Below are 26,193 nucleotides of genomic sequence, written 5' to 3' on the forward strand. Positions count from 1 at the left end.
TATTTTAGTATTTCCTTGTTAAATGGATAACAAAGCAAAATCTTTTGAAAATTAATTGTTGAGAAAAATCAGTTAACACATGGAAATAATGTGAGTGCCTACTTGAGTCCCTATTACTTGCCAAGCATGCACCAAGCAAGTGACAAAAGGGTAGAGATACACAATCACTGCTTGATAAAGCCAACAGTCTACATGATTTAATTCTTTGGTTTTATGTCTAAGAACCAAATCCTCTTCCATTTTTTTTAATACAAAAGCTGAAAACAATATAAGAGCAACAAGAATATGACCATAAAATCAACTCCCGGGATTAATTCCTACAAGTCACCACACATGTTCATTTTGTAATTAAAGAAAAAGAAAATTATTATCACCAAAGGCATAAAAAAGAGGAAATAGCATTATAGAGAAAACATTTTAAATTATTTCAAAAAACAAGAAAAAATTAAAAGTCATTACGTTATTCAAAATAAATATATATATAAATTTAGTTTTCTCTTATAGAGCATAGCCCTATAATCCACAAAATATGTCATGTGTGTTGACATCAACATTCCCTGGAAAGAATGTCTACCAACAGGTCATGATAAGCAGCTTAGGCTTTAGAGTCACAAAGCCACAGTTTGTCCTAATGGCAATGTTCTAATATTCTTTACATTAGAAAAGGCACTGGAATTTGTCTCATATTATCTAAGTCAAGTCTCAGCTCTGTCACTTAGAACTATGGCTTGCTGGGCAAGATATTAAACCTCTCTAAGATTCACATTCCTCTTATATAAAATAAGGATGTTAGATTAAATGACCTAGGAGCACCCCTTCTAACTCTAATACACCATAATAAATATAGTATATTTATTTAATAAAATCTACCTTAAAAGTATATGGATAATAAGACACCTCCCTTACTGGTGTTATATTTAAAAAAGAAAGTTGGTCATAAATAAGAACGATTAAACCGACTGACCAACTGCAAGATGTTGAGGAAGTGACTTCCACTTGTCTATACACAGAATTGAGAATCTGTGAGGACCTTGAGCAAAGAACATGATGTCTCTCTCCTTGTCGGAAAAGTTTTCACTAAATGAACTATAAGAAAATATATGAGTAGTCATATAGGTAGCCTCAAGTTTAACATCTGTTAAATGAAGATAACATCTGCTCAACCTACCTTAAAATTCAAGAGGATCAACTGAGATGTTATACATAAAAATGCTTCACAAGCAATAAAATAAAAAATACTACTCTCCAGGGAATAGGGCAAACTCTACTACTCTCTCCTGAGTGGCAAAAGCTAGAGAACTGTGTGACTTATAAAAGCACAGTAGAGACAGATAACAACTCACTGATGAAAGAAGCACTCAAACTGATGGACAGAACCAAGTGAATAAGTACTTAATATTCTAAAGCTTTAGAGAAGCCACCCTCTCCTTACAAAATTGATCCTAAACACACTGTTGATTCTGTAATGACTTACTGTACTGAGCAATTTCAAAATCTGCTCTGCATGATAATAAGGCTTGAAATGATATCTTTATATGATACTATTATATAGGTGATGTGAAAGAATATGCTTTTATCTAAAATACAACATTCTAAAATGTATATATTTAAGAAATAGCAGGGAACATTTTCAAAAGAAAACTCTCATAAATTAAGAACAGTTTTGGCCTCTGTGTAACATGCCTGTTCCTTCACCACTGGTCACTTGCTTATCTGAAACCAACCTTTGGGACTGACATAGACACACCAGGGAACTCTGGCCAATGTTATTTGGCAGCATGGATAGGAGGGCAGTTTGCAGATACCTGCATATGCATGGTTGAGGCCGTTTGCTATCCACTTGAAACTATGATAACATTGTTAATCAGCGATACTTCAATATAAATGTTAAAAAAAAAAAGATCTCAAAAAATCTCTCTTTTGAAGCACATGGCAGCTGTTTTACTACTTTCCCCCTACAACCCTTTTTTAAAATCGAATTACTTCCAGGTCAATGATCTCTGATCCCTCGTAAGCTATTTGTCTTTCAGCTCATCCTAGATTTCAGTATTTCACAGTCACCCTTAACCTACTCAGCACACAGCCTTCACCCTTCGTCCACTTTAGTGACCTGCACTCCAGCAAAAACCACTGCTAAAACAACTTAGAAAGCTCCACCTCTGGACTCTTAAAATACATAAGTGCTCTAACTACAGGCTTCTACAATCTACCTCTCGGTCACTTTCTTGATCTCAGAGAGACTTGCATTTTCCTGATAACCCATTCCTGGCTGTACTTCCATTCCTATCCAGTCTGAACTTGACTAGTCATTTCCACTATTTCTACCAATCACCCTCAAATCCTTTGCTTATGGTTAAATGTTTGCAAAATGCTAGATTAAACAGGTTTTCTTAGAGTAGAACGTCCTCAGTCTTAAGAGAGAGAGAGAGGGAGATTTAGTATGCTGTTATTTCCCCAACAGAAATCCTTTCTGGCCTGAAAGTTATTTAGGACCAATATCCTGAGTAGCATATTTTTTGAAACACTGGCTTACAGATACCGCCTAACTCCTAACTTTCATTCACTCTCAATCTGAAATACAGGCAAGCTTTATCAGGACTAAACACTGTATTAAAATAGACACATATGTTGATTCAACAAGTACTTATTGAGCACCTAGCATGGGACAGGAACTGTTCTAGGAATCAGGCAAACGAGGATGAAATTAGGTATGAAATGGATGAAACATGAAAATAGGATGAAAACAGGGATGAAATTGGGCAAACAAGATGAATCAAAGACCCTGATCTTACCAAGCTTCTACTCTTTGGGGGGAAAAAAAATCACTTTTTTTCACTACCTGACATTTTATATATTTACCTGTTTATATGGGCTTTTTTAGTGGTTCAGATGGTAAAGAATCGCCTGCAATGTGGGAGACTCAGGTTCCTTTCCTGGGTTAGGAAGATCCCCTGGAGAAGGGAATGGCTACCCACTCCAGTATTCTTGCCTGGAGAATCCCATGAGCAGAGAAGCCTGGCAGGCTACAGTCCATGAGGTCACAGAGTCAGACACGACTGAGCTACTAACACTGTTTATAAAAGGTTTTGTAGTGAAAAGCACAGTGCAACGACAGAAAAACAGAACAGAGTAAGGAGAGAGAAGACAGTCATAATGCTATGTGTGTGTCTAGAAAGTAGATATGATCAGGTAAAGCTTCTTCAATAAGGAGACAAAGACCTTAAGAAACAGAACCAACTGATTACCATTAATCTATTGTCAAATTGAAACGGCTCTTCAATCCTCACCTTACTGGACCTTCCTTTATCCTGAGGCACTGCTGACCAATCCCTTCTACCTTCAAAGCCCTTTCTCTCTTGGCTTCAATGATATTTCTTTTTCCTAAGCCCAAGTGTTTCGGATTTCACAAGCCAGCAGGGTTACACCTGGTTAGTACCTAGGTCTCTAAGAATACCAAGTGCTACAGGCTTTTTCCAGCACACTCAGTAAATATTCATTCTCCCCCACTTCCCTTTCTTGACAATTTTTAAACCTTTTTAAAGACTGCCCCCTACTCTAGTTTCCTTTCCTGCTCAACCTTAAAGCATCAGTTCCCCACAAGTTTTTTTTCTTCTTCATCTTGTTAAATATAGCTTTGCTGAGCAAATATACCTATTTTCTGTCACTAATAAGCTGATGACTACTAAACTAAAAACTCCAGGTAGATATTTACAGGCAGCTATAAAACTTTTCCACCAGATATGCCCCGAGTACCATACAAATACAACATTTCTAAAGCCAAAATCATTACCTCATCTTCTAAACTCATCCTTCTCTTGGTTAAAGATAGTATTACGTCTTAATCCAAGCTACAAAACTGCTTTATCCTTGATTCTTCTTCCCTCCTACATCCAGCAGTTCTATCTCATCTCTCCATTGCAGAAATGTCTTCTATACCTATCTCCCCTTTTTAATTTCTGCTGCTTTTGCCTTAGTTCAAATCTTTATCACATATACACATTTCCAGCCTCTCCCTTCTCCAATCTATTCTGCTGCCACAATTATCTAGTGAGATTGCCCACAACTCCTTCCAAGTCTGCTATGTTTTACCTATACTGAACCACTCTTATGGTTCTAATACACTTCCTGGGATTTTTATCCATCCAATAAACAAGCACTAAAGGGGGCCTCCTATGTACTAGGCAGTTTGCCAAATGCTTAATATATGTTACATCATTTAATACTTAATATAGTTCAGGTAGATTGAAGTGTATTGGCTCCAAAGCTAAAAAGAAACAAAACAAGGATCCAAGCACAGATCTGTCCAATACAATGGTTATTAAAATAATATGGCATTAAAGTCAGTATCAAAAAAAAAATGAATCAAGATAAATTAGTAAAGATGATGAATTATCAGTTAAACCAGTGCTTAGATTAGGGAAAAACAAACAAAAACCCCTAAATGGACAGCATGGCTTTCTTCAACTATATGAAGAGCTACATTAGAAAAGAGCCATCAGACTTGAATCAGGTTTTAGAGGGCAGTACCCTAAGACCTACCTATTTAGCAGTCCAAAAGAGGACTAGGCAGGAAGATCTGTCACAACTGTTAATAATGACTTATCAAGATATTATGAAAGGAGTAACAATACATATGGATAAAACTTGCTTAGGGCTTGTCATCTCTCCATTTTACAGATGAAAAGCTTAAAAGAGATTGAACTCTCCCAGGTCTAGAACTACTTTTATTTCCATTAGACATACCTATAGTGGATGGTGGTGGTTGAGTTGCTAAGTTGTGTCTGACTCTTGCGACCCCATGGACTGTAGCCTGCCAGGCTCCTCTGTCCATGTAATTCTCCAAGTGTGAATACTGGAGTGAGAAGCTGTTCTCTTCCCCATGGGATCTTCCCAACCCAGGGATCAAACCCAGGTCTCCCTCATTGCACTTGGATTCTTTACCATCTGAACCACCAGGGAAGCCCAAAAATACTGGAGTAGGTAGCCTATACCTTCTCCAGGGGATCTTCCCAACCCAGGGATCGGACTGGGGTCTTCTGCATTGCAGGTGAATTCTTTACTAGCTGAGTTACCAGGGAAGCCCCAAGAGTATGATAATCTTCAATAAAATTTTTCAGGAGTCCATATATTTTCTGGTTTTACAATCAAGTTTAGTCTGCTTACTGGCTTCAGTTAAAAACATGGGTTTAATTCCTTTTAATTTAATGCCAGGCAGTACTATATTTGCTCAACTACTATGGTAAAGAATCCCTCTGCAATGCAGGAGACTGGGGTTTGATCCCTGGGTCGAGAAGATCCCCTGGAGAATGGAATGGCAATCTACTCCAGTATTCTTGCCTGAAGAATTTCTTGGACAGAGGAGCCTGGCAGTTCACAGTCCATGGCGTCACAAAGAGTCGGACATGTCTGAGCAATTACCCGCTCAAGCACACATGGTGTGTATTAAGCAAATTCTCAAAGATTTTCTACTGAATACTGCAAAATGAGGTTCATTAGACACCTTCGATATGCTGGATGTTAATACCCAATAGGGAAAAACTCTCTTATTTATCACTATACCAATGTACCACTTATTTACCAATGTACCACTGTTTATTAAATGAAGTCACAGAGGAATGAATTAATGAATTCCTCATTAAGACTCAAAGTTCATCTTTATAAAGTGTGACCTAACCAGGGCTCATTTTTTAAAAGGAGGAGGAGGAAAAGAAAGGCACTAACTTCAACAAAAGTCTCTAAGAGCTCTTATTTTATTAAAATAAAAAATTTTATTACCATTTGAAATTACCAATATTCAACTGTTTTGCCCTAGAAAAAGAATAATTTCATAATAACCTAATTCATTACAATTAACACATCATAACATTGTTAATGATAGCAACTTAATTTTGCTTAGAAAAAAATAAACGAGTAAAGAAGAAGTATTGTTTAACATGAAGCATCACAAGTTGGGCCCCTAAAATATACCCATGATAACATAACATATTACAGCAGAATTCGTTTTTCTTCACCCATGTAATTGAGTATTATAATAGGTTTTCATCGTATTTTAAAAGCATTCTTGGTAAGATTTCAAAAGTAATGTCAGCACTGCTAAAACATAAGATTCACTAAAATGTAGGCTCAATGAGAGCAGCGTTTTAACTTTTTATTTTTTCCTGTATCCCCAGGGCCTCTCATGGACAAAGTCATTTATCTAACAAATATTTATTGAATACCTACTCTGTGTCAGACATTGTTTTAGATGCTTAACATAAATAAATGAAAAGTCAGATGAAGATCTTTGCCTCAATTACAAATGCTAAATAAAATAATAGAAAAATAAAATTAAGCTTCAGAAAAACTGTTCTAAAGCACTGTATGTGTATTAAAATAACTTCATGAGAAATCCAGGACCCAAGATCCTATGTTGAAATACCACCATATGTTTGAAAATTCATTAAAAAAAAAAAAAAAAGCTGTCTCCAGGAGTCCTCTAGACAAAAACACCTTGAGTAAGCAATATCATTACAATTCCTACTTCATGGAAACTTTGAGTGATCTGCCTAAAATAAATTAAATAAGCAAAGAACAAGAACTTCATTTGTTATAGCACACTGCAGCTGCACACAAATAGTAAGTCATCACAGGTCTCCATTATCTATCATCCTCAAGGTGGTTAGTATGAGAGCGTCACCTAGGAGCAAAAGCATGAAATAATATCATACTCATTACTGTATTTGCTTTTTGGTGAGACTAGGTCACTGCAGAAAGTTACGTTATTGCTTTTCTTTTCATAACACAACCTAAAATAATTTACTCTCCAGCATGCAACAATACACAGGGCTCAATGCGTCTGTTTATTAATTCCACTTGAATCTATGTAAATTAAGAGGAGGAAAAAAAGCTAAATCATGGCAACAGGATCCCTCAGTTCTGCAGGGTTATTCTTCATCAGAAGGATTAAGCACAATTTGAAAAGGAATCTTGAAACCGCTGTTGCTAATGCTGTTTTTTTTCCTTTGTTGTCTTTAAGCGAATGCTGTATTACACAGGATAACACAGGTAAAGAGAACAGAGAAGTGAAAAAATTGAGAACAAAGCAAAATCTGGAGTCCTGGTATAGCACAAAGATAAACCCAAAGATAAAGAATCAATGTTGGCTTTTCCTTACAGAGTCCTCGTGAATAAACCCTAACCCCTTCTGTTAACCTATTGTCCCGGCTCTGAAACTGGCAAGTGACACTTCCTCGGGAGATGCTGCAGAAATGGAAAAACAGTTACCTAGGGAAACCAAGGAAAGTGGCCAAGGAAAGTATCAGCACCTCACGGTTGGAGACACACCCCGGGCTCCAGCAAAGGCTGGCGGTGGGGAGGCGGCAGACATGAATGGAGAGTTCACTTTGCAAGGAAAATAAAATTTGGTCAGAGGCTGTTATTCCCAACAGGACACTCAGGGAGTCAGGGAGACCAGAAAATGGTAGGAAGGGTTTTGCAGGCGTTTACCAGAGGCAGATCAGGCTCGTGGGGTAGGGCGGGGGAGCGCATCAGGTATAAACCGTCTGAGAAGGGGTAGCCTAAAGATCATCAGCTCGACCGCGTCGGGGGCTGCAGAGAGCCCGATCATCCCTGCCTCCGAAGGAGTGGCGGGGTCCACTACTATGGAACCTGCCCTCGCCTCCCCGGTACCGAGGTCCAGGGCAGACTCTTCCCCCCGCCACCCCGCCCCAGGCGCCCCGCCCACATCTTTTCATCTCCTCACCTTCCAGTCCCTCCATTGCGCCAACGCTTCGGGATCCGTCGGATTCCTAGAGCTGCACCCGCCACCGCCGCCGCCGCCCAGCTCCGGCTGTAGCAACCCGGCCGCGCCTCCCACCTGCTAATATTCCGAGCTCCCATTGGTCCGGAGCGGGAGGGGCGGGGGGGGTTGTGAAGGGGCGGGGCCTCGAGATGGCCCGCCTCCTGCCTCCACTGCGCGGGGGCCGCCCTGCTCTGCGCTCTAGCCGCGGTTCTCCGGGTGAGTCTGCACCGAGCTGGATTGCATCCTGCCGCCGGACGGCGGCCTTTGTTCGACTCTCGCCTTGTTTTTCTGACGCCTTAACCTTTTGTTTAGAATATCTCTGCACCTCAGGGTTCCCGTCAGCAGTCCCTCAATCAAGTGCAGTTCTGAGTTGCCATCTGTCCCTCTCTGAGAACTTGAAGCCAACACGCAAACAGACCCGCGTCCTACACACTCCTGAGTAGCACCCTCTCCATTCCCCGCTGTGTAGTCACACTTCACCTGAGTGTATTTCCTAGACTTTCTTTTCACACACGGATATATGAGTCTTAGGACCATTTTCCTACAGAAATCGTACATTCTAACTGGAATTGTGGAACTGAGATTTCTCTTGACGCTGAGAAACAATTTACTCAGCAGAAAACCTTGGGCCGAAAATTAAAGTGAAACCCAGGGCTACCTTCCTCTTCGGCTACTCTTGGCCTTCCCGGGCCCCAGACTTGGAACTAAAGTAGTCGGTAGGCCCCTCAACTGAGGAGGTGACATAAAACTAGGTTTGATCAGGGAGTTTAGAGGAGAAACTAATCTATATATGACAGATGGAAGCCTGTTTCTGTCAAAACCTCTTGGGATGAAGGTAACTGCAAAACTAGCTAAAACCTCTGCTTAACAGTCTAACACATTTCACCAGAACTAAATGTCTTTGAAAATTTCATTTAGCAGTAATAAACAAGCCATCTTACTGGCTAACTCTAGTATAAGTCTTGGCAATTTGTCAGTGTAATTTCCGTAACAAATCTTATATGAATTCTCTTATTACTCTGTTCAGTTGCAAAATGTTGACATCATATCTAAGTTTGTCTGCTTGTAAAAGTATGTAGCTTACAAACCAGAAGCTTTTATGAAGGAAGAGTTCTATTCTCCATCCAAGAATGCCTTATAAACAAGTAATCTGAGCACTTGGGGCTTCCCGGCTGGTGCTAGTGGTAAAGAACCCAACTGCCAATGCAGGAGACATAAGAGACGCTGCTTCAATCCCTGGGTCTGGAAGATCTCTTGGAGGAGGGCCCAGCAACCCACTGCAGTATTCATGCCTGGAGAATCCCATGGACAGAGGAGCCTGGCAGGCTACATCCATAGGGTGGTGTGGGGAAAATTAAAAAGATGGTGCCAGTTAGGCTCTCTCTCCCCGCGTTCTCACGGGCCTTCTCACCCATGTTCTATAAACAATGACTTTGCATGATTATGTAACAGCCAAAATCACATATAGCACTGCACATTTGCGTCAGGAGGTACTAGCTTGGTCATGGGCTACTTTGTGTGGTGTGCCTGTGTGAGCTTCAGCATGAAAGCCTTGGCTGCTGCTGTATTGGGGCTACATTGGAGAAACGTCATGGTTATGTTACATGAGGCTATGTTATGACTCTGTTATGGCTTCATTATGGTTATGTTGTGGCTGTTGCTGTGGCTGCTGCGTCAGCCAGGAGAGACTATGTTATGGCTACCGTGCCAGACTGGAGAGAATAAACCTGTCTGCAGTTCCTATGGCTCCTCGAGGCTCCTTCCAGCCTCAGCTGGCACCTTGCCTACCCTGGGTTCAGCAAACAGTGCAAACAGTGTGAACAGAGAGACATCAGGTGTCAGGAACAGGATCAGCAATACAGGTGGCAAAGAGTTGGCCACAACTGAAGCAATTTAGCGTGCAGGCACAAACAAGTACTGAGAACTACACCATCTCTTATTGGGAAGGTGATCTTAGTATGTTTGAATGTGGTGCAGTCTGTCTCTGATATGGACTCTTGAGACAGGCCTGTCTCAACTCCTCCTCTCCCCCTTGTTCTGCTCTGGTTCTTTGATTCCTCTGAGATTTGAGATCCTAGGCCTAATTGGCCAGCCCACAGCCTTGCCTGCCACTTAGCCACCCTGGAATAGTGGGGAAAGGTCCTTTGGTGCTGCTAAGACTAAAGTTAGAATCGAGGTGGGGTGGAGATGGGAGTGCTTTAAATGAGCACTAAAAAGGAAAAACCACTATTGGGGAAAAAAAACCCAAATAAAGAAAAAACTTACTAACTTACTTTACAAATCACAAGTTCTTGAACTGAAGTCAAGTCACAAATGGAATTGGCTGGTACACACCCTATTGGGTATAACTGCTACAGTAACAACAATACAGTAACAACAACTGCTACAGTAAAAACAATAATAATGATAATAGTAATAATTTTGAAAAATTGTATCAGGTATGTTTTAGGTCCTTTTCATACAGTCAGTTATATAATCTTCAAAACAGCTCTACAAAGTAGATATAATTTTCATCTTTTAGAATTGAAGTCTAGAATTTCTAGAAGTCTCAAAGATTAATTTTTTGCTAATATTTATGCTCTTAGTGAATGGTGAAAGTGAAAGTTGCTCAGTTGTGTCCGACTCTTTGTGAGCCCATGGAATTCTCCAGACCAGAATACTGGAATGGGTAGCCATTGCCTTCTCCACCAGATCCTCCCAACCCAGAAATCGAACCAGATTCTCCTACATTGCAGGCAGATTCTTTACCAACTGAGCTACATTAACTTGGATTTAAACTCTAGTCTGTCTGATTCCACCTGTAATGGATGATTTCATGTGATTCCTCACTTCCTCCTCATCTTGCTTTCTAATTACCTTAAATGTAAATTCAGATAATTCAGATTGGTTGTTCAAGGTGTATTTGTGTAGGCATAGCTACTGTGAATCTTAACTCTCTAAAATATGCCTGCCAATCTTTAGGAGTGATGTTCTCTCAACACTCTTATCTACCCTGGCTTCTTCAGCTTTCCCTGGTCCTGACCCCTGGGTGAAGAAGACAATTTCTTATCTGCCTTCCTTCCTTTGCCTCCTACGTTCCTGGCCCCAAAATCTCTTTGGTCTTAATGCACTCTCCTAGCTTTTCTTTTTCTTGATCTATTCCATTTTTCTGTGGCATATTCATTTAACAAATATTTGTTGAGTACCTACTATGTTTCAGGCCCATTTCATTTCAAGCCAGTCATTAAAATGAACAAAGCTCAGTTTCTCCTCTATGTTCCAAAACATTTATCATTCATGATTTTTTCTATCTCGCCAGTGATCTTTTTAGCTAATGATAACGTTCATAGAGGAGTGTGAATTAAAGGTCTTCCCATATCCCTATCATAAAAAAAAGAAAACAAAGGTTCAGAGATGTTTACTGACTCGATCCAGATTACAAAACTACTAAGTAGCTGAAATAGATACTGCACCCTTATCTGATTACATCATATCCCTGATTCTTTCCACTTTGCATTACTTTCCCTTCAACCACCATTCCCTGGAGTCCATCCACATCTCACTTCCACCTTCCAAAGAGCTGAGCAAGCTACATATACCTTCTGTTTCAAAGCTCCAACTTCCTGTTGGATCTTACACAAAGATCAATTTCTCTTTCAGAGACATCCTTTGGCCCTCATTCAAATCATTTTCAGAACACAGCTGAATGAGATTCTGAATATACCCACTATGTATACCCTCTACAATCTCCAAGAAAATGACCCACCACAATTTAATATATAAAAGTTTATTTATACATTTGGCAACCATAACAAAAATTATAATTTTCATCAAAAACAAAAGGGACATATTTTTTCTTTAATCTGAGGAGAAAGGACTGAACAGTATTCTAGATTGAAGAATCATCTTCTGAGTTAGCTCTTATTAGTTTTATTTTTAGACTGAGATAGAACAAAAAGTTTTATGTGTTCAGGGACATAGTTATAGTACTGAACAAGAAAACATTAAGAAAAGGAGAAAAGACGATCCTAAGGCAGACTTAACTGCCTTCATTGATTGAAGGGTTATTCCATTCACAGTGTGAAAGTGATTATTCTACTTCTTTCTCCTCTAGTTCCATAAAGAGCTCCATTTCTTTCAGGATTCTCTGCTCTCCTCCACTTTCAAAACTAATTCCTAGCTGCAAAAGGATGAATTTTTTTAAACCTTCAATTATGATCACATCTCTCCATCTCCTGCCACCACAATTCTAAATCTGAAATTAAAATCTATTAATTCAAATACTTATTGAGATATTTCTACATATGTGACACTGTTCTAGGCACAACAGGGAGCTCCGAAGAAGTGTCTTTGGTTTCCAGGAAGATAACATCTAGTAGAGGAAACCTGAGCAAGACATAATACAGAGCAATAGAGGACAATATATTCAATGGGCTATTAAGTCTTAGATGTTGAGGTCCAGCTTATAAAAGTAATTGGTTCTAAATAAACATTCATTTATAGATCCACCTATGCTACTGTATAAAACACTAGTTTATTGCTTCCAAGTGCTGAAATGTATTTTGCCAAATACATATACCATATTTTATTTACTCCTTTCTGCAGTGATAGGCACCCAGCTTCCTCTAACTTGCAGCTACAATGAACATCTTTGTGACTGTCCCCTTATGAACCTGGGCTCAAGTTCCTCTGGGATGCATCCCTGGAATGGATTACTGGATCGCCTTCATTTCCAGTAAGTATGTCCAGATTGTTCTCTGCAATGTCTGTACCAGTGTATCCTGCCACCAGCACTGTTTAAGAGTACCCATTTTCCTGTATCTATTTAATACTGGCTTGGCTCTAATTTTTGCTAGCCTACTGAGAATCAAGAGTTGGGAATCTCTTCATGTATTTGCTAATTCATATTTGACTTTCAAGGAATTGTCTAATTTAATCATTGTTTTATGGGGTTTCCCTGGTGGCTCAGTGGTAAAGAATCCACCTGTCAATGCAGGAGACAAGTGTTCACATCCTGGTCAGGAAGATCGCCTGAAATGGGAAATGGCAACCCACTCTGGTATTCTTGCCTGGGAAATCCCATGGACAAGGAGTCTGGCAGATTACAATGCATGGGATCACAAAGAGTTGGACATGACTTATTCACTGAGCATGCACATATACATCCCTATTTTATGTTGTGATTCTCATCGTTTTGTTATGGATTTGTAAGTTTCTTTGTATATTTTAGATTTTAAGCTCTTGCTGATTTTGATTAGTTCAAAAATATTTTTCTAGGTTGTCAAATATTGGATATCTTTGTCTATGATGCCTGTCATTGAATAGAAATCCTTAATTTTAATTTTGTCAAGTCCATCAATATATTTTCTTTATGAAATGTGTACTTGAGTTTTTGTGAAAGTTCTCTTCACTTGTAGATTATGAGGGTATTTGTTTACATGTTTTTCTGAGTGTAGCCAAACCTAATCCTAAGAAAATGGAGACAATTTAAATTCAGAGTAGAGAGGACAGCAGCAACATTTTTTTCTAGTGTCTTTTAAGTAATGAGGTAACTCTAAAAATTCAAATAGGAACCAACGCCCAGAACATTTTGAGACTTTGTGAATTTCAGCTTTATCCAGTTTAGCCCTTTGTTGCCAGGAAAGCAAAGTATTTTTAGATGCTCTTTTGCCCTCCTGGAGGAAGAAAAACAGAAGAAAAAGAAAAATATTGAGTCCTTTCCCCCTTGCTTTATTATTAATCATAGCAGCTTCTCACAACCTTTAAAACAGTTTCCTTTAAGTGTTGTAAAGTATTACAAATAAATATTATATAATGATGATGATGATGTCAGGATATTTATACTAAGAACAAAGAAGGAAAATTTTTAAATCACCTAAATGAATACCTTGGCACTTCTTTATGATTTTAAAAGCTTTATGGCTCTGTTTCTTAAAACAATTATTAGATCCTCTAGTTTCCGCGGCTACCTTTTAATGGAAACAACTGTTTACGAATTCACCGTATAAACACATGCTAATTATTAATATAATTGATCACTTGGTTTTGCCTTAAGAATTAACAGGTAAAAGTAAAAAACTAAAGCTCTAATTTTCATTGTGGATACACATGTTATTAGAATTATCTGCCTTTAACTATTTATACAAATGCCCACATGTGCAAACCTATCTTTCTAGAAAAGTTGCTTTTAACAGTTTTACAATGAAAGTATATTATTCTGTTTACTTACTTTTTCCTTAGAATACATTTCAAAAGTATAAGTTGAGTATATTGTTGACCTAATTTTATCATATAAATCCAACAAGTGTTTGCTTGCTGTTTCCAAGAAACAGAGTTGCTTAAGCTTATGCACATTTATGTTTCTTAGCAGCTGACAGATAATCAACAAAACAGAAATAAGAATCTCTTCTGGCTCTGTTTTCAAAACATAATAAAACTTCTATAAGAAAGAGAAATTCCATATAACAAGATGTTAGTATTCATAGGAATTTAATTTTTATATATTAAGGAAAAGCAGTTTTCAGAGCATTTGAATTCTGTAAAAGACTATATGGATGTTAGTAAGTCTGACTTGAGGAGTCAGAAAGTCCTGAACACCTTTGCAGTGCTTTTGTTATTTTTATGAACATCACTGGCACTTTGTACTAAGGTTATTATTGCCCTGTTCTCAGATCCCCTTTATACTGGAAGGTACACCCAGCCCCACTTGTTAATTATGTTGGCTGATAACCCATGGCTACTTTCTTCCCCTGAGAGCTTATGGTCTTATCATCAGGGAGGTAGCCCACAGCCAGTGCTGACTGACTCTGGGGTACCACAAGTTAACCTTTGACTCAAGGTGGGATGAATCCAGTCTTCAGGTAAGACCATATCCTTGATTACCTTTCTTTTACCCTATTGCGCTACCTGCTTCCTTGACTCAAGAAGAGTCTCCTAATGAATCACTGCTGTAAGACTATCCCTTTTAGTCCTTGCTTATAGGGAACCTGACCAAAGACTCCTTTATAGATAGATAGTAGTGCCAATTTAATGAACAAGGGCTGTTATTAAAAGTTATTCCAGCCCATGTCCAGTAGTACGTGAGATGATAACAACTATATAGAATACCAGCTATTCATTCAGTGCTTTTGATGATTCTCTACATTTTTGAAGGACATTGTTGTCTTAGAGAAACTTGGTTTAATATTTCAATCGATGGTTTTTTATATTTAACAAATATTTATTTAAAAATATTTAATAAATCTTTGCTAAATGAGTGAATAGATGTAAATGAATGACATAGTTTTCAAAATAGTTCTTTTAGGTAGGCAGAGAGTGTTTATTTAATATATAAGTTCAGTTCAGTCACTCAATCGTGTCTGACTCTTTGCCATCCCATGAACCACAGCACACCAGGCCTCCCTGTCCATCACCAACTCCCAGAGTCCACCCAAACCCATATCCATTGAGTTGGTGATGCCATCCAACCATCTCATCCTCTGTTGTCCCCTTCTCCTCCTACCCTCAACCTTTCCCAGCATCAGAGTCTTTACAAATGAGTCAGCTCTTCGCGTCAAGTGGCCAAAGTATTGGCGTTTCAGCTTCAATGAACACTCAGGACTTATCTCCTGTAGGTTGGACTGGTTGGATCTCCTTGAAGTCCAAGGGACTCTCAAGAGTCTTCTCCAACACCACAGTTCAGAAGCATCAATTCTTCCGTGCCAGGTTTCTTTATAGTCCAAGTCTCACATCCATACATGACTACTGGAAAAACCATAGCCTTTGCTAGATGGACCTTTGTTGACAAAGTAATGTCTCTGCTTTTTAATATGCTGTCTAGGTTGGTCATTGCTTTCCTTCTAAGGAGCAAGCATCTTTTACTTTCATGGCTGCAATCACCATCTGCAGTGATTTTGGAGCCCCCGAAAGTAAAGTCAGCCACTGTTTCCACTGTTTCCCCCTCTATTTCCCATGAAGTGATGGGACTAGATGCCATGATCTTAGTTTTCTGAATATTGAGCTGTAAGCCAACTTTTTCACTCTCCTCTTTCACTTTCATCAAGAGGCTCTTTAGTTCTTCTTCACTTTCTGCCATAAGAGTGGTGTCATCTGCATATCTGAGGTTATTGTTATTTCTCCTGGCAAGCTTGATTCCAGCTTGTGCTTTATCCAGCCCAATGTTTCTCATGATGTACTCTGCATGTAAGTTAAATAAGCAGAGTGACAATATACAGCCTTGATGTACTCCTTTTCCTATTTGGATCCAGTCTGTTGTTCCATGTCCAGTTCTAACTGTTGCTTCCTGACCTGCATACAGGCTTCTCAAGTGGCAGGTGAGGTGGTCTGATATTCCCATCTCTTTAAGAATTTTGCACAGTTTATTGTGATCCACACAGTCACAGGCTTTGGCATAGTCAATAAAGCAGACATAGATGTTTTTCTGGAACTCTCTTGCTTTTTTGATGATCCAGCGGATGTTGGCAGTTTGATCTCTGGTTCCTCTGCCTTTTCTAAAACCAGCTTGAGCATCTGGAAGTTCATGGTTCACGAATTGCTGAAGCCTGGCTTGGAGAATTTTGAGCATTACTTAACTAGAGTGTGCGATGAGTGCAATTGTGCAGTAGTTTGAGCATTCTTTGGCATTGCCTTTCTTAGGGATTGGAATGAAAACTGACCTTTTCCAGTCCTGTGGCCACTGATGAGTTTTCCAAATTTGCTGACATACTGAATGCAGTACTTTCACAGCATCATGTTTCAGGATTTGAAATAGCTCAACTGAAATTCCAGCACCTCCACTAGCTTTGTTCATAGTGATGCTTTCTAAGGCCCACTTGACTTCACATTCAGGATGTCTGGCTCTAGGTGAGTGTGAGTGATCACACTATCATGATTATCTGGGTCATGAAGTTCTTCTTTGTAAAGTTCTTTTGTGTATTCTTGCCACCTCTTCTTAATATCTTCTGCTTCTGTTAGGTCCATACCATTTCTGTCCTTTATTGAGCCCATCTTTGCATGAAATGTTCCCTTGGTGTCTCTAATTTTCTTGAAGAGATCTCTAGTCTTTCCCGTTCTATTGTTTTCCTCTATTTCTTTGCATTGATTGCTGAGGAGGGTTTCTTATCTCTCCTTGCTATTCTTTGGAACTCTGCATTCAAATGGGTATATCTTTCCTTTTCTCCTTTGCTTTTTGCTTCTCTTCTTTTCCCAGCTATTTGTAAGGCCTCCTCAGATAGCCATTTTGCTTTTTTGCATTTCTTTGTCTTGGGGATGGTCTTGATTCCTGTCTCCTGTACAATGTCACGAACCTCTGTCCATAGTTCATCAGGCACTCTATCAGATCTAGTCCCTTAAATCTATCTCTCACTTCCACTTATAGTCATAACGGATTTGATTTAGGTCATACCTAAATTAATTTAATTTGTTAATTTAATACATAATGGTTATAGTTAATATGAAGACCATTTAATATATAATATGAATACCATTTATAATATGAAAACCATTTCCAATATAGTTTCATGTGATCCTCATAACCTGCCTTATCCTTTTCATTTTCATTTCAAAGAAATGGAGAGTCAATTAGAGTAAGTGACTCTTGCAAATTTGCAGTGAGTAAGTGGCAGGTCATGGTGGTTGTTGCTGTTTAGTCGCTGTCATGTCCGACTGTTGGAGACCCCATGGACTGCAGTCTACCAGGCTCCTCTATCCATAGAATTTTCCAGGCAAGAATACTGGAGTGGATTGCCATTTCCTTCTCCAGGGCATCTCCCTGACCCATGTATTGAACCTGCTTCTCCTGCATTGCAGGCAGATTATTTGCCACTGAGCCACCTGAGAAGTGGCAGGATTAGAATATGTAAGTAGATTCTCTAACTCGAGATACATGACTGTAGCATAACTGCTTTTTCTAAGTAAGGACACTAAGTCTGATGAGAATGACAAAAGGGAAAGCACTAGATTTATATTCTCTCTCAGATCACCAAAGAGAGGACTGATAAACTGTCCATGGGATGAAATAAGTGGAAGCCACATGAATTATTCTTTATTTTCTTCAATGACAGAATCTATGTGTGATGGTTAGTGTAACGTGTCGATTTGGCGAGGTCAAATATTATTCTAGACATACTACAAAGGTATTTCCTGGATAAAATTAACATTTAAATTGGTGATTTTTTAGTAAAGCAAATTGCCCTCCATAATTGCCCTCTGACTCAAAGAACATGAATTTGAGCAGACTCTGGGAGATAGTGAAGGATAGGGTAGCCTGGGGTGCTGCAGTTCATGGAGTTGCAAAGAATTTAACAGAACTTAGCAACAGCAGCTCCATAATGTGAGTGGGCTTCATCCCATCAGCTGAAAGTTTACGTTCCCTTAGAAGGAATCTGGCAGCAGAGTGCCTTTGGACTCAAACTGCAATTCTACCCTGGATCTCCAGCCTAAAAGGACCTACAAATTTTAAACTTGCCAAGCTTGTACAATCACAGGAGCCAGTTACTTAAAATCAATCAATAAATCAATCAGTCTCTAGCTCTTTCTCCCTTTCTATAGATATAGGTATAATCCTATTGGTTCTGTTCTCTGGAGAACCCTAATTAATATACTATGCTTACCCAGGTAGTTGAGTAACCAACACCTGGAAAGCAGCAAAGTAAAACCAAAAATAAAAATATTCTCTGGAAGAATTCAAACCTTTATATAACCCTGACTCAATTCAGATATCCCACTGGCAGCTTCCAAATGTCATAGTTCTCCTTTGTTGCTATCCTTCTTTTCAGAGGTAGATACTTCTTCTATTTGTATCTCAATTTGGATGGCATAGAAAGAGGCAAACTATGGCCCAAATATCAGAAAATAAATCTATAAAATATCTTAACAATCTCCCACCACAACTTTACTCTAAAAAAGCCCAGAAAGGTTTATTAAAAGACTGCCCAACATGGTTGGTTGGTTAACTAAACCATGGACTAGAACCCAGGTTTCTGACTTCTGGTCCTTTTCCCTTTGTGTCTCTTTACATACAAATTTTTACATACTGCAGTTCTAGACATTGTAAGAATAAAAGCCTGTGACTTCAAGGAACTTAAATTCTATTTCACTGAGCAAGAACCTATGAAGAATATAATAATAATAACAATATATGACAAGGAGCAAATAACATGTTGGATATAATCAAGGGATAAATGAAGTCCATAGAAAATAAGTATTAAATAGTCAAATTAGAGAGATTATTTCAGGCTTGGTTTCCAGGGAAAGATTAACAAAGAATTCTAGGTACTAAGATGATGCTGTGAAAGTGCTGCATGATATGCCAGCAAGTATGGAAAACTCAGCAGTGGCCACAGGATTGGAAAAGGTCTGTTTTCATTCCAATCCCAAAGAAAGGCAATGCCAAAGAATGCTCAAACTACTGCACAATTGCTCTCATCTCACATGCTAGTAAAGTAATGCTCAAAATTCTCCAAGCCAGGCTTCAACAGTATGTGAAGCATGAACTTCCAGATGCTCAAGCTGGATTTAGAAAAAGCAGACAAACCAGAGATCAAATTGTCAACATCTGTTGGATCATCGAAAAAGCAAGAGAGTTCCAGAAAAACATCTATGTCTGCTTTATTGACTATGCCAAAGCCTGTGACTGTGTGGATCACAGTTAACTGTGGAAAATTCTGAAAGAAATGGATATACCAGACCACCTGACCTGCCACTTGAGAAACCTGTATACAGGTCAGGAAGCAACAGTTAGAACTGGACATGGAACAACAGACTGGTTCCAAATAGGAAAAGGAGTACGTCAAGGCTGTGTATTTTCACCCTGCTTATTTAACTTATAAGCAGAGTACATCATGAGAAACACTGGATTGGATGAAGCACAAGCTGGAATCAAGCTTGCCAGGAGAAATATCAATAACCTCAGATATGCAGATGACACCACCCTTATGGCAGAAAGTGAAGAAGAACTAAAGAGCCTCTTGATGAAAGTAAAAGAGGAGAGTGAAAAAGTTGACTTAAAACTCAACATGCAGAAAACTAAGATCATGGCATCTGGTCCCATCACTTCATGGGAAATAGATGGGGAAACAGTGGAAACAGTATCAGACTTTATTTTCTTGGGCTTCAAAATCACTACAGGTGGTGATTGCAGCCATGAAATTAAAGGACACTTGCTCCTTGGAAGAAAAGTTATGACCAACCTAGACAGCATATTAAAAAGCAAAGACATTACTTTGCCAACAAAGGTCTGTATAGTCAAAGCTATGGTTTTTCCAGTAGTCACGTATGGATGTGAGACTTGGACTATAAAGAAAGCTGAGCACCGAAGAATTGATGCTTTTGAACTGTGGTATTGGAGAAGACTCTTGAGAGTCTCTTGGACTTCAAGGAGATCCAACCAGTCCATCCTAAAGGAGATCAGCCATGGGTGTTCATTGGAAGAACTGATGTTGAAGCTGAAACTCCAATACTTTGGCCACCTGATGTGAAGAGCTGACTCATTTGAAAAGACCCTGATACTGGGAAAGATTAAGGGCAGGAGGAGAAGGGGACGACAGAAGATGAGATGGTTGGATGTCATCACCAACTCAATGAACATGAATTTGAATAAACTCCGGGAGTTGGTGTTGGACAGGGAGGCCTGGCGTTCTGTGGTCCATGGGGTTGCAAAGAGTTAGACACGACTGAGCAACTGAACTGAACTGAACTGAGGTACTAAGAATGAACGTCCTACAAAAGTTTACAATCTAGATGGGGTAATAAGATATTTTTAAAAGTGCTGGTAATGTATGCTTACATACAGAATATGTACAATGCTAGAATTAAAAATTTAGGTCAAAAAAACAGAGGAGTTATAGACAGAGAATATTCCTATGGTTTGGAATTGGAAAATTGATTGTAGTCTATGAATTTTGTATTTGTTCTTTTAAGATGAGTAGGATTATGACCGGTATTTTGGGTAGGCAGTTGATTACAGGATGAGCCAAGGCCATGAAAGCAGGCATGACAATGCAAGTTCGGGGGAGAGTGAGAACCTGTTGAGGATGGAAAATTAATTAGACAAGTATTTACTGAGCATTTGTTAACATTATATGTAGGAAATTTAAATTGGGCCCAGATAACAGAGGATCATGAGTGGGCAAGAGTTTCAGATTAAAATTTATTTCATAGATGTGAAGAATCTTTAGTCTTGATGATTTTTGAACAGGATTAAACATTTTTTAAAGTGTAGTTTAAGATGACTATATCTGGTAAAGACAGTGAGCAAGGTGATCTTTTGGAAGGACACTGAAATGACCTAAGCCTAATATGATGATGGCTCAGCATATTGCTGGTAACAGAGTTGGGAGATTCAAGGGTATGGTTTTACAACATTTGATATTCTCATTCTACAGGACACAAGTTTATGAATCTTCCCTTGTCCATTACTCTAGCCTCCACTGGGCTACCTTAAGTAGATTATACATGAAAAATAGTAGCAAAATATTAAACAAAGTGTCACTTTATTATTAGCTGAGCTAATGTCCAATAACTCCATTGTAGAGCTATAATAAAGCTTGGTGGGACTCAATAGCATAAGTATTACATTAGTCATCTCAGGATACTATAACCAAATACCGTAATTTTCTTACAGTTCTGGAGGCTGGAGTTTGAGATCAGGATAGCTGCAGAATTCAGGTGAAGACACTTTTCATGGCTTACAGATGGTAGCTTCTTACTGTGTTCTACATGGCAGAAAGAAAAAGATCTCTCTATTCTTCTTCTTAGAAGACCACCAATAATATTGGGGTAGGGCCCCACTCTTAGGACTTCATTTAACCTTAATTACCTCCTACATCCAAAATATACTCACACTGTGGGATTCGGGCTTCAACACATGAATTTGGGGATGAGAGAGGGACACAGTTCAGTCTATAGCAGCGTATTTTCCAACATGCTATTTAACATTAAAAATTAAAATGTGACATACAGTATGTATTGCACTGTAAAGTCCATGACTTTCTAATAGTAAAGGTTAACACCAACTGAGAAGAAATAAATTGAAACACATGATCTCTTTATCAGATACTAAGATATATTTTAATCCTTCAGGAAACTTTCTCCTAAAATTAAATTATAAAAGCAATTTATGGTAGGACATTAGAATAAAAGTCAAATCAGAAAATAAAGATGACTAGTTTAGAGGATTAGAAGAATAAAAATTCTAATGAAAGGAAAGGGAAATTGGCAAAGATGTTAATTGGAAACAAAAATATACATTTGGTAATTTATAATGATGAGAAATTTTACAAAATGAAAAATAAAACTAAACATGACATTTTCAATAATATACAAGATGTATTTGTCAAAGTAACACTTCCGTTTGTATTACTGTTTAGAAATGAATTGTTAAAGTCATTGAATTTTTTGCAGATGTTTCTGTGGCAAGATATGAAATAGTGTAAGTGTTGGTGCTTATTAACTAACAAGTCAAACCATATGTATTTGGGAGATTATAGAATAAAGATAATGAGGTCTTACTGAGTTAATTATCTCAAAATTGGTGGGTAACCCTTTTACAACACAAGATTCAACTTTAATGCACACTAAAACACACATTTCCAAAAATACCCTAGTAGTATCAATATAGCCAAGACATTTAAAGTAAAGCAAAATGTATTTTAAAATTTAAAATGAAGTTTAAATACTTACAGATGAACCTTAGAAATGCAAAAATGAAAAGAGGCATTTTAGTTTTTTAGAATTTTTAAAATTTGTTTCCTTTACACAGGATTTAGCATCTTCACAGCAAATACTTTATAGTGTTTCCTTAGAGACCAAAACAGGAAGAAATTTCAAAATTACTTCTTGTGCCCCAACTGAATAATGAGCACTTTGCTCAGGAATTCTGTGAAATCTGGCTAAAAACTGCAGCAGCATCACAGTGTTTACACAGCTTTAGAAAAGAATTGACTTATTAGAGGTCACTCTGTCCTTTGGAAGTTTATTTAAATTGAAATTATTTTTTTCTTTTTTTGTGGGAAGGCCAAGACTGTTGCCAATTTATAGACTGTATATTTTCTTGGTCATATTGACTTCATGGACCTAGTTCTGCTGAATTATTAACTTTATCCTTGGTGCTTTGTGGGAGTCAGACTCTTTCCTTTGAATCCCTGCATTCCATTCCCATTCCAAATATCTGTATGTACAGTATGGTAGATTTGGCACAGTGGTAAAGAATCTGCCTGCCAATGCAGGAGATGTGGGTTTGATCCCTGGGTCGGGAAGATTGCCTGGAGTAGGAAATGGCCACCCACTCCAGTAGATTTGCTTGGAAAATTCCATGGACAAAGGAGTCTGTCAGGCTACAGCCCATGCAGTCACAAAGAGTGGGACATGACTGAACACATATACATAGTCTTAAGAGTAATACACTGAATTTATCTCTAATTTATCCATCTCCCCCCACTTGGTAATCTTGTTCATTTTCTACATCTATGAGTCTATTCCTGTTTTGTAAATAATTTCATTTGTATCCTTTTTTTTTTAGATTCCACAAATGTGTCTTTCTCTGGCTTTCTTAGTATGATAATCTGAGTTTGGCATTAAAATACACACATTACTATATTTAAAGTAGATACCAACAAGGACCTACTGTATGGCACAGGGAGATATACTCAACATCTTGTAATAATAACCTATAATAGAAGAGAATGTTAAAAAAAATAAATATTTATATATATGAATAACTGAATTACTTTACTGTATACCTGAACTTTTTTACAACATTGTAAATCAAGTATATTACAATAAATTTATTTTAATTTCCATAAGCACTAAAAAAGAAAATAATACTGAAATCACAAGGTTTTGTTACAAAATTTAGAGACTAAAATATTAAAAGTATAGTTGAAGACTCTTCTCCAAGTCTCTCCAATTTAGATATAAAGTAGCTATTAAAGTTTGGTTTTTAAATAACATTTCTTAGAAAACTTACTAAACAAGTTGGAATCAAAATTGCCGGGAGAAACAGCAATAATCTCAGATATGCAGATGACACCACTCTTATGGCAGAAAGCAAAGAGGAACTGAAGAGTCTCTTGATGAAAGTGAAAGAGGAGAGTAAAAAAGCTGGCTTAAAACTCAACATTCAGAAACATTCAACATTCACGGCATCTGGTCCCATCACTTCATGGGAAATAGATGGGGAAACAGTGGAAACAGTGTCAGACTTTATTTTTTTGGGCTCCAAAATCACTGCAGATGGTGATTGCAGCCATGAAATTAAAAGACACTTGCTCCTTAGAAGAAAAGCTATGACCAACCTAGACAGCATATTAAAAAGCAGAGACATTACTTTGCCAACAAAGGTCTGTCTAGTCAAAGCTATGGTTTTTCCAGTAGTCATGTATGGATGTGAGAGTTGGACTATAGGGAAAGCTAAGTGCCAACGAATTGATGCTTTTGAACTGTGGTTTGGGAGAAGACTCTTGAGAGTCCCTTGGACTGCAAGGAGATCAAACCAGTCAAGCCTAAAGGAAATCAATCCTGAATATTCATTGGAAGGACTGATGCTGAAACTCCAGTACTTTGGCCACCTGATTGAAGAACTGACTCAATGGAAAAGACCCTGATGCTGGGGAAGATTGAAGGTGGAGCGAGAAGGGGATGACAGAGGATGAGATGGTTGGATGGCATCACCGATTCGATGGACATGAGTTGAGCAAGTTCCGGGAATTTGTGATGGACAAGAAATCCTTTTGCAATCCATGGGGTTGCAACAGTTGGACATGATTGAGCGACTAAACTGAGTAACTAAAGGAGTGAAATTAAAACAGATATCTGAGCCACATTATAAATTAATAGCATTTTTATCATTGGAAATTTCTATTTTAAGCCAAATAACTAATTTCTTCAAATTTTAAAAAGGAAAAGATAAGTATCTACTCTTTATTGTTTTAGATGTACATATGGTTAGAACCTTCAAAATATCCACAAAAAAAGATTTATTTATAAAACTTTTTACATCTCAGTGTAATTGTTCACTCTTGAACAGCAGTGTCATCACCTATCTAGAACATTTTACATTGACTTATAGGAATATGCAATATAAAATTGAATGAAATATAATACATTGTCTTCCAAGTAAAAGGGTAAACACAGGAGAAGACACAGCAATATGGCAAAGTTTAATATATTTTATGAGTTGCAGGACACTTAAAATCTATAAATTGATAGGATTAGATAAGAATACTACTGAAAATAATAGGATTTAGGAAAACTTATAAGAGAATTAGGTTAAATGTTTTCTCTAGGGAAAGACAGGTTGAATTCACTTTTTTCTCGTCTTTACATTGTCTTTACTATTTCTCAGTTTCTTAAGGCAGAAATTTTATTTGGCTGCTCACTAGACATCAACTTTCAATGGAACTTTGTACTGATATTAAAGAACATTATTTGAAAGTTCAGAAGGTAATAAAGTCAGTGACCATTCCTGGATAATATTTTCTGGCTGACACTCAATAGTGTCAGAGTTGAGTATTTACAATAGAGATTACATGGCCTGACTGGCCTAAAACATTTACTACCTTGCTCTTGAAGAAAAAGTTTGCCTGTCTACTCCTACACCACAAACCTGGATTTGTACCTTTGTTTCCTTGAAAAATAGATTAAATTCCTCTAAGCCACCCATTTCACACTTATAAGATGTGGATAATAGTAGCTAACTCATGAATTATCATGCAGATTGAATGTGGAAGTTTAGGTGAAGCACTTAGTACATAGTAAAGTGAAAGTGAAGTCGTTAAGTCGCTCAATCGTGTCCGACTCTTTGCGACCCCATGGACTGTAGCCTACCAGGCTCCTCCGTTCATGGGATTTTCCAGGGAACAGTACTGGAGTGGGTTGCCATTTCCTTCTCCAGGGGATCTTCCCAACCCAGGGATCAAACCCTGGTCTCCCTCATTGTAGGCAGATGCTTTACTGTCTGAGCCACCAGGGAAGTCCCTAGTGTTAATAAATGTTAGCTGAAATTATGAATTTGAATCAAGGCACCCTTTGTTCTGTATTATCTCATAGATTTGTTTATAGATACTTCAGTTGTTAGCCAACACAGTTCATAATCTTCGCTAATGTTTTAAGTAGTAAGTTGTTAACCTGTGTGGAATGTTTTAAAACAAAAAAATTCATGTTCATTCATAAAATTTAATATATCATACATGATTGTCTCTCTTACCATGTAGCTTTATTCTGATTTAAAACGTTTTGAAGAGCCTCTAATACTGGTTAAGATAGAGTAAGGATATTCCACCCTGTCTCTGCCACAGAATGCAACTAAAAGCCCTGGACTGAGGGCATGGAACATCTGTTTGATGACTAAGAAAAATTTATGGCAGCCAGGGAGAGTAGAAAAGAAAGGTACTACTTGGAGTATGAACAACTTGGTCGTGGGTTTCCTGGTTTCATTTTTGTTTTTTCACCTTCTGACC

The 26,193-nt window shown here is 38.1% G+C and overlaps 1 protein-coding gene and 1 long non-coding RNA gene across 5 annotated transcripts in view; one reads left to right on the forward strand and one right to left on the reverse strand.

Annotated features, from left to right (window-relative positions):
* The window catches only part of ZC2HC1A (zinc finger C2HC-type containing 1A), a 52,261-nt gene extending 44,426 nt beyond the window's left edge, over positions 1 to 7,835 (reverse strand). For all 4 annotated transcript variants that reach the window (XM_081503768.1, XM_081503766.1, XM_081503767.1 and 1 more), the window contains exon 1: positions 7,742 to 7,835. In XM_081503768.1, coding sequence (XP_081359894.1) covers positions 7,742 to 7,757 — 16 coding nt within the window. In that variant the 5' untranslated portion in view covers positions 7,758 to 7,835. The remainder of the gene's footprint in view (positions 1 to 7,741) is intronic.
* Positions 7,836 to 7,918: 83 nt separating this feature from the next.
* On the forward strand, positions 7,919 to 22,246 carry LOC145511120 (uncharacterized). The gene is made up of 3 exons (XR_014057519.1): positions 7,919 to 7,996; positions 12,365 to 12,494; positions 19,202 to 22,246. It is a non-coding gene; the product is annotated as an uncharacterized LOC145511120 (long non-coding RNA).
* The last annotated feature ends 3,947 nt before the right edge of the window (positions 22,247 to 26,193 follow it).

Source organism: Giraffa tippelskirchi, chromosome 6 (genome assembly GCF_054371585.1).
Source record: "Giraffa tippelskirchi isolate mGirTip1 chromosome 6, T2T-mGirTip1v1.2.pri, whole genome shotgun sequence".
In the NCBI taxonomy this organism is placed as follows: domain Eukaryota; kingdom Metazoa; phylum Chordata; class Mammalia; order Artiodactyla; family Giraffidae; genus Giraffa; species Giraffa tippelskirchi.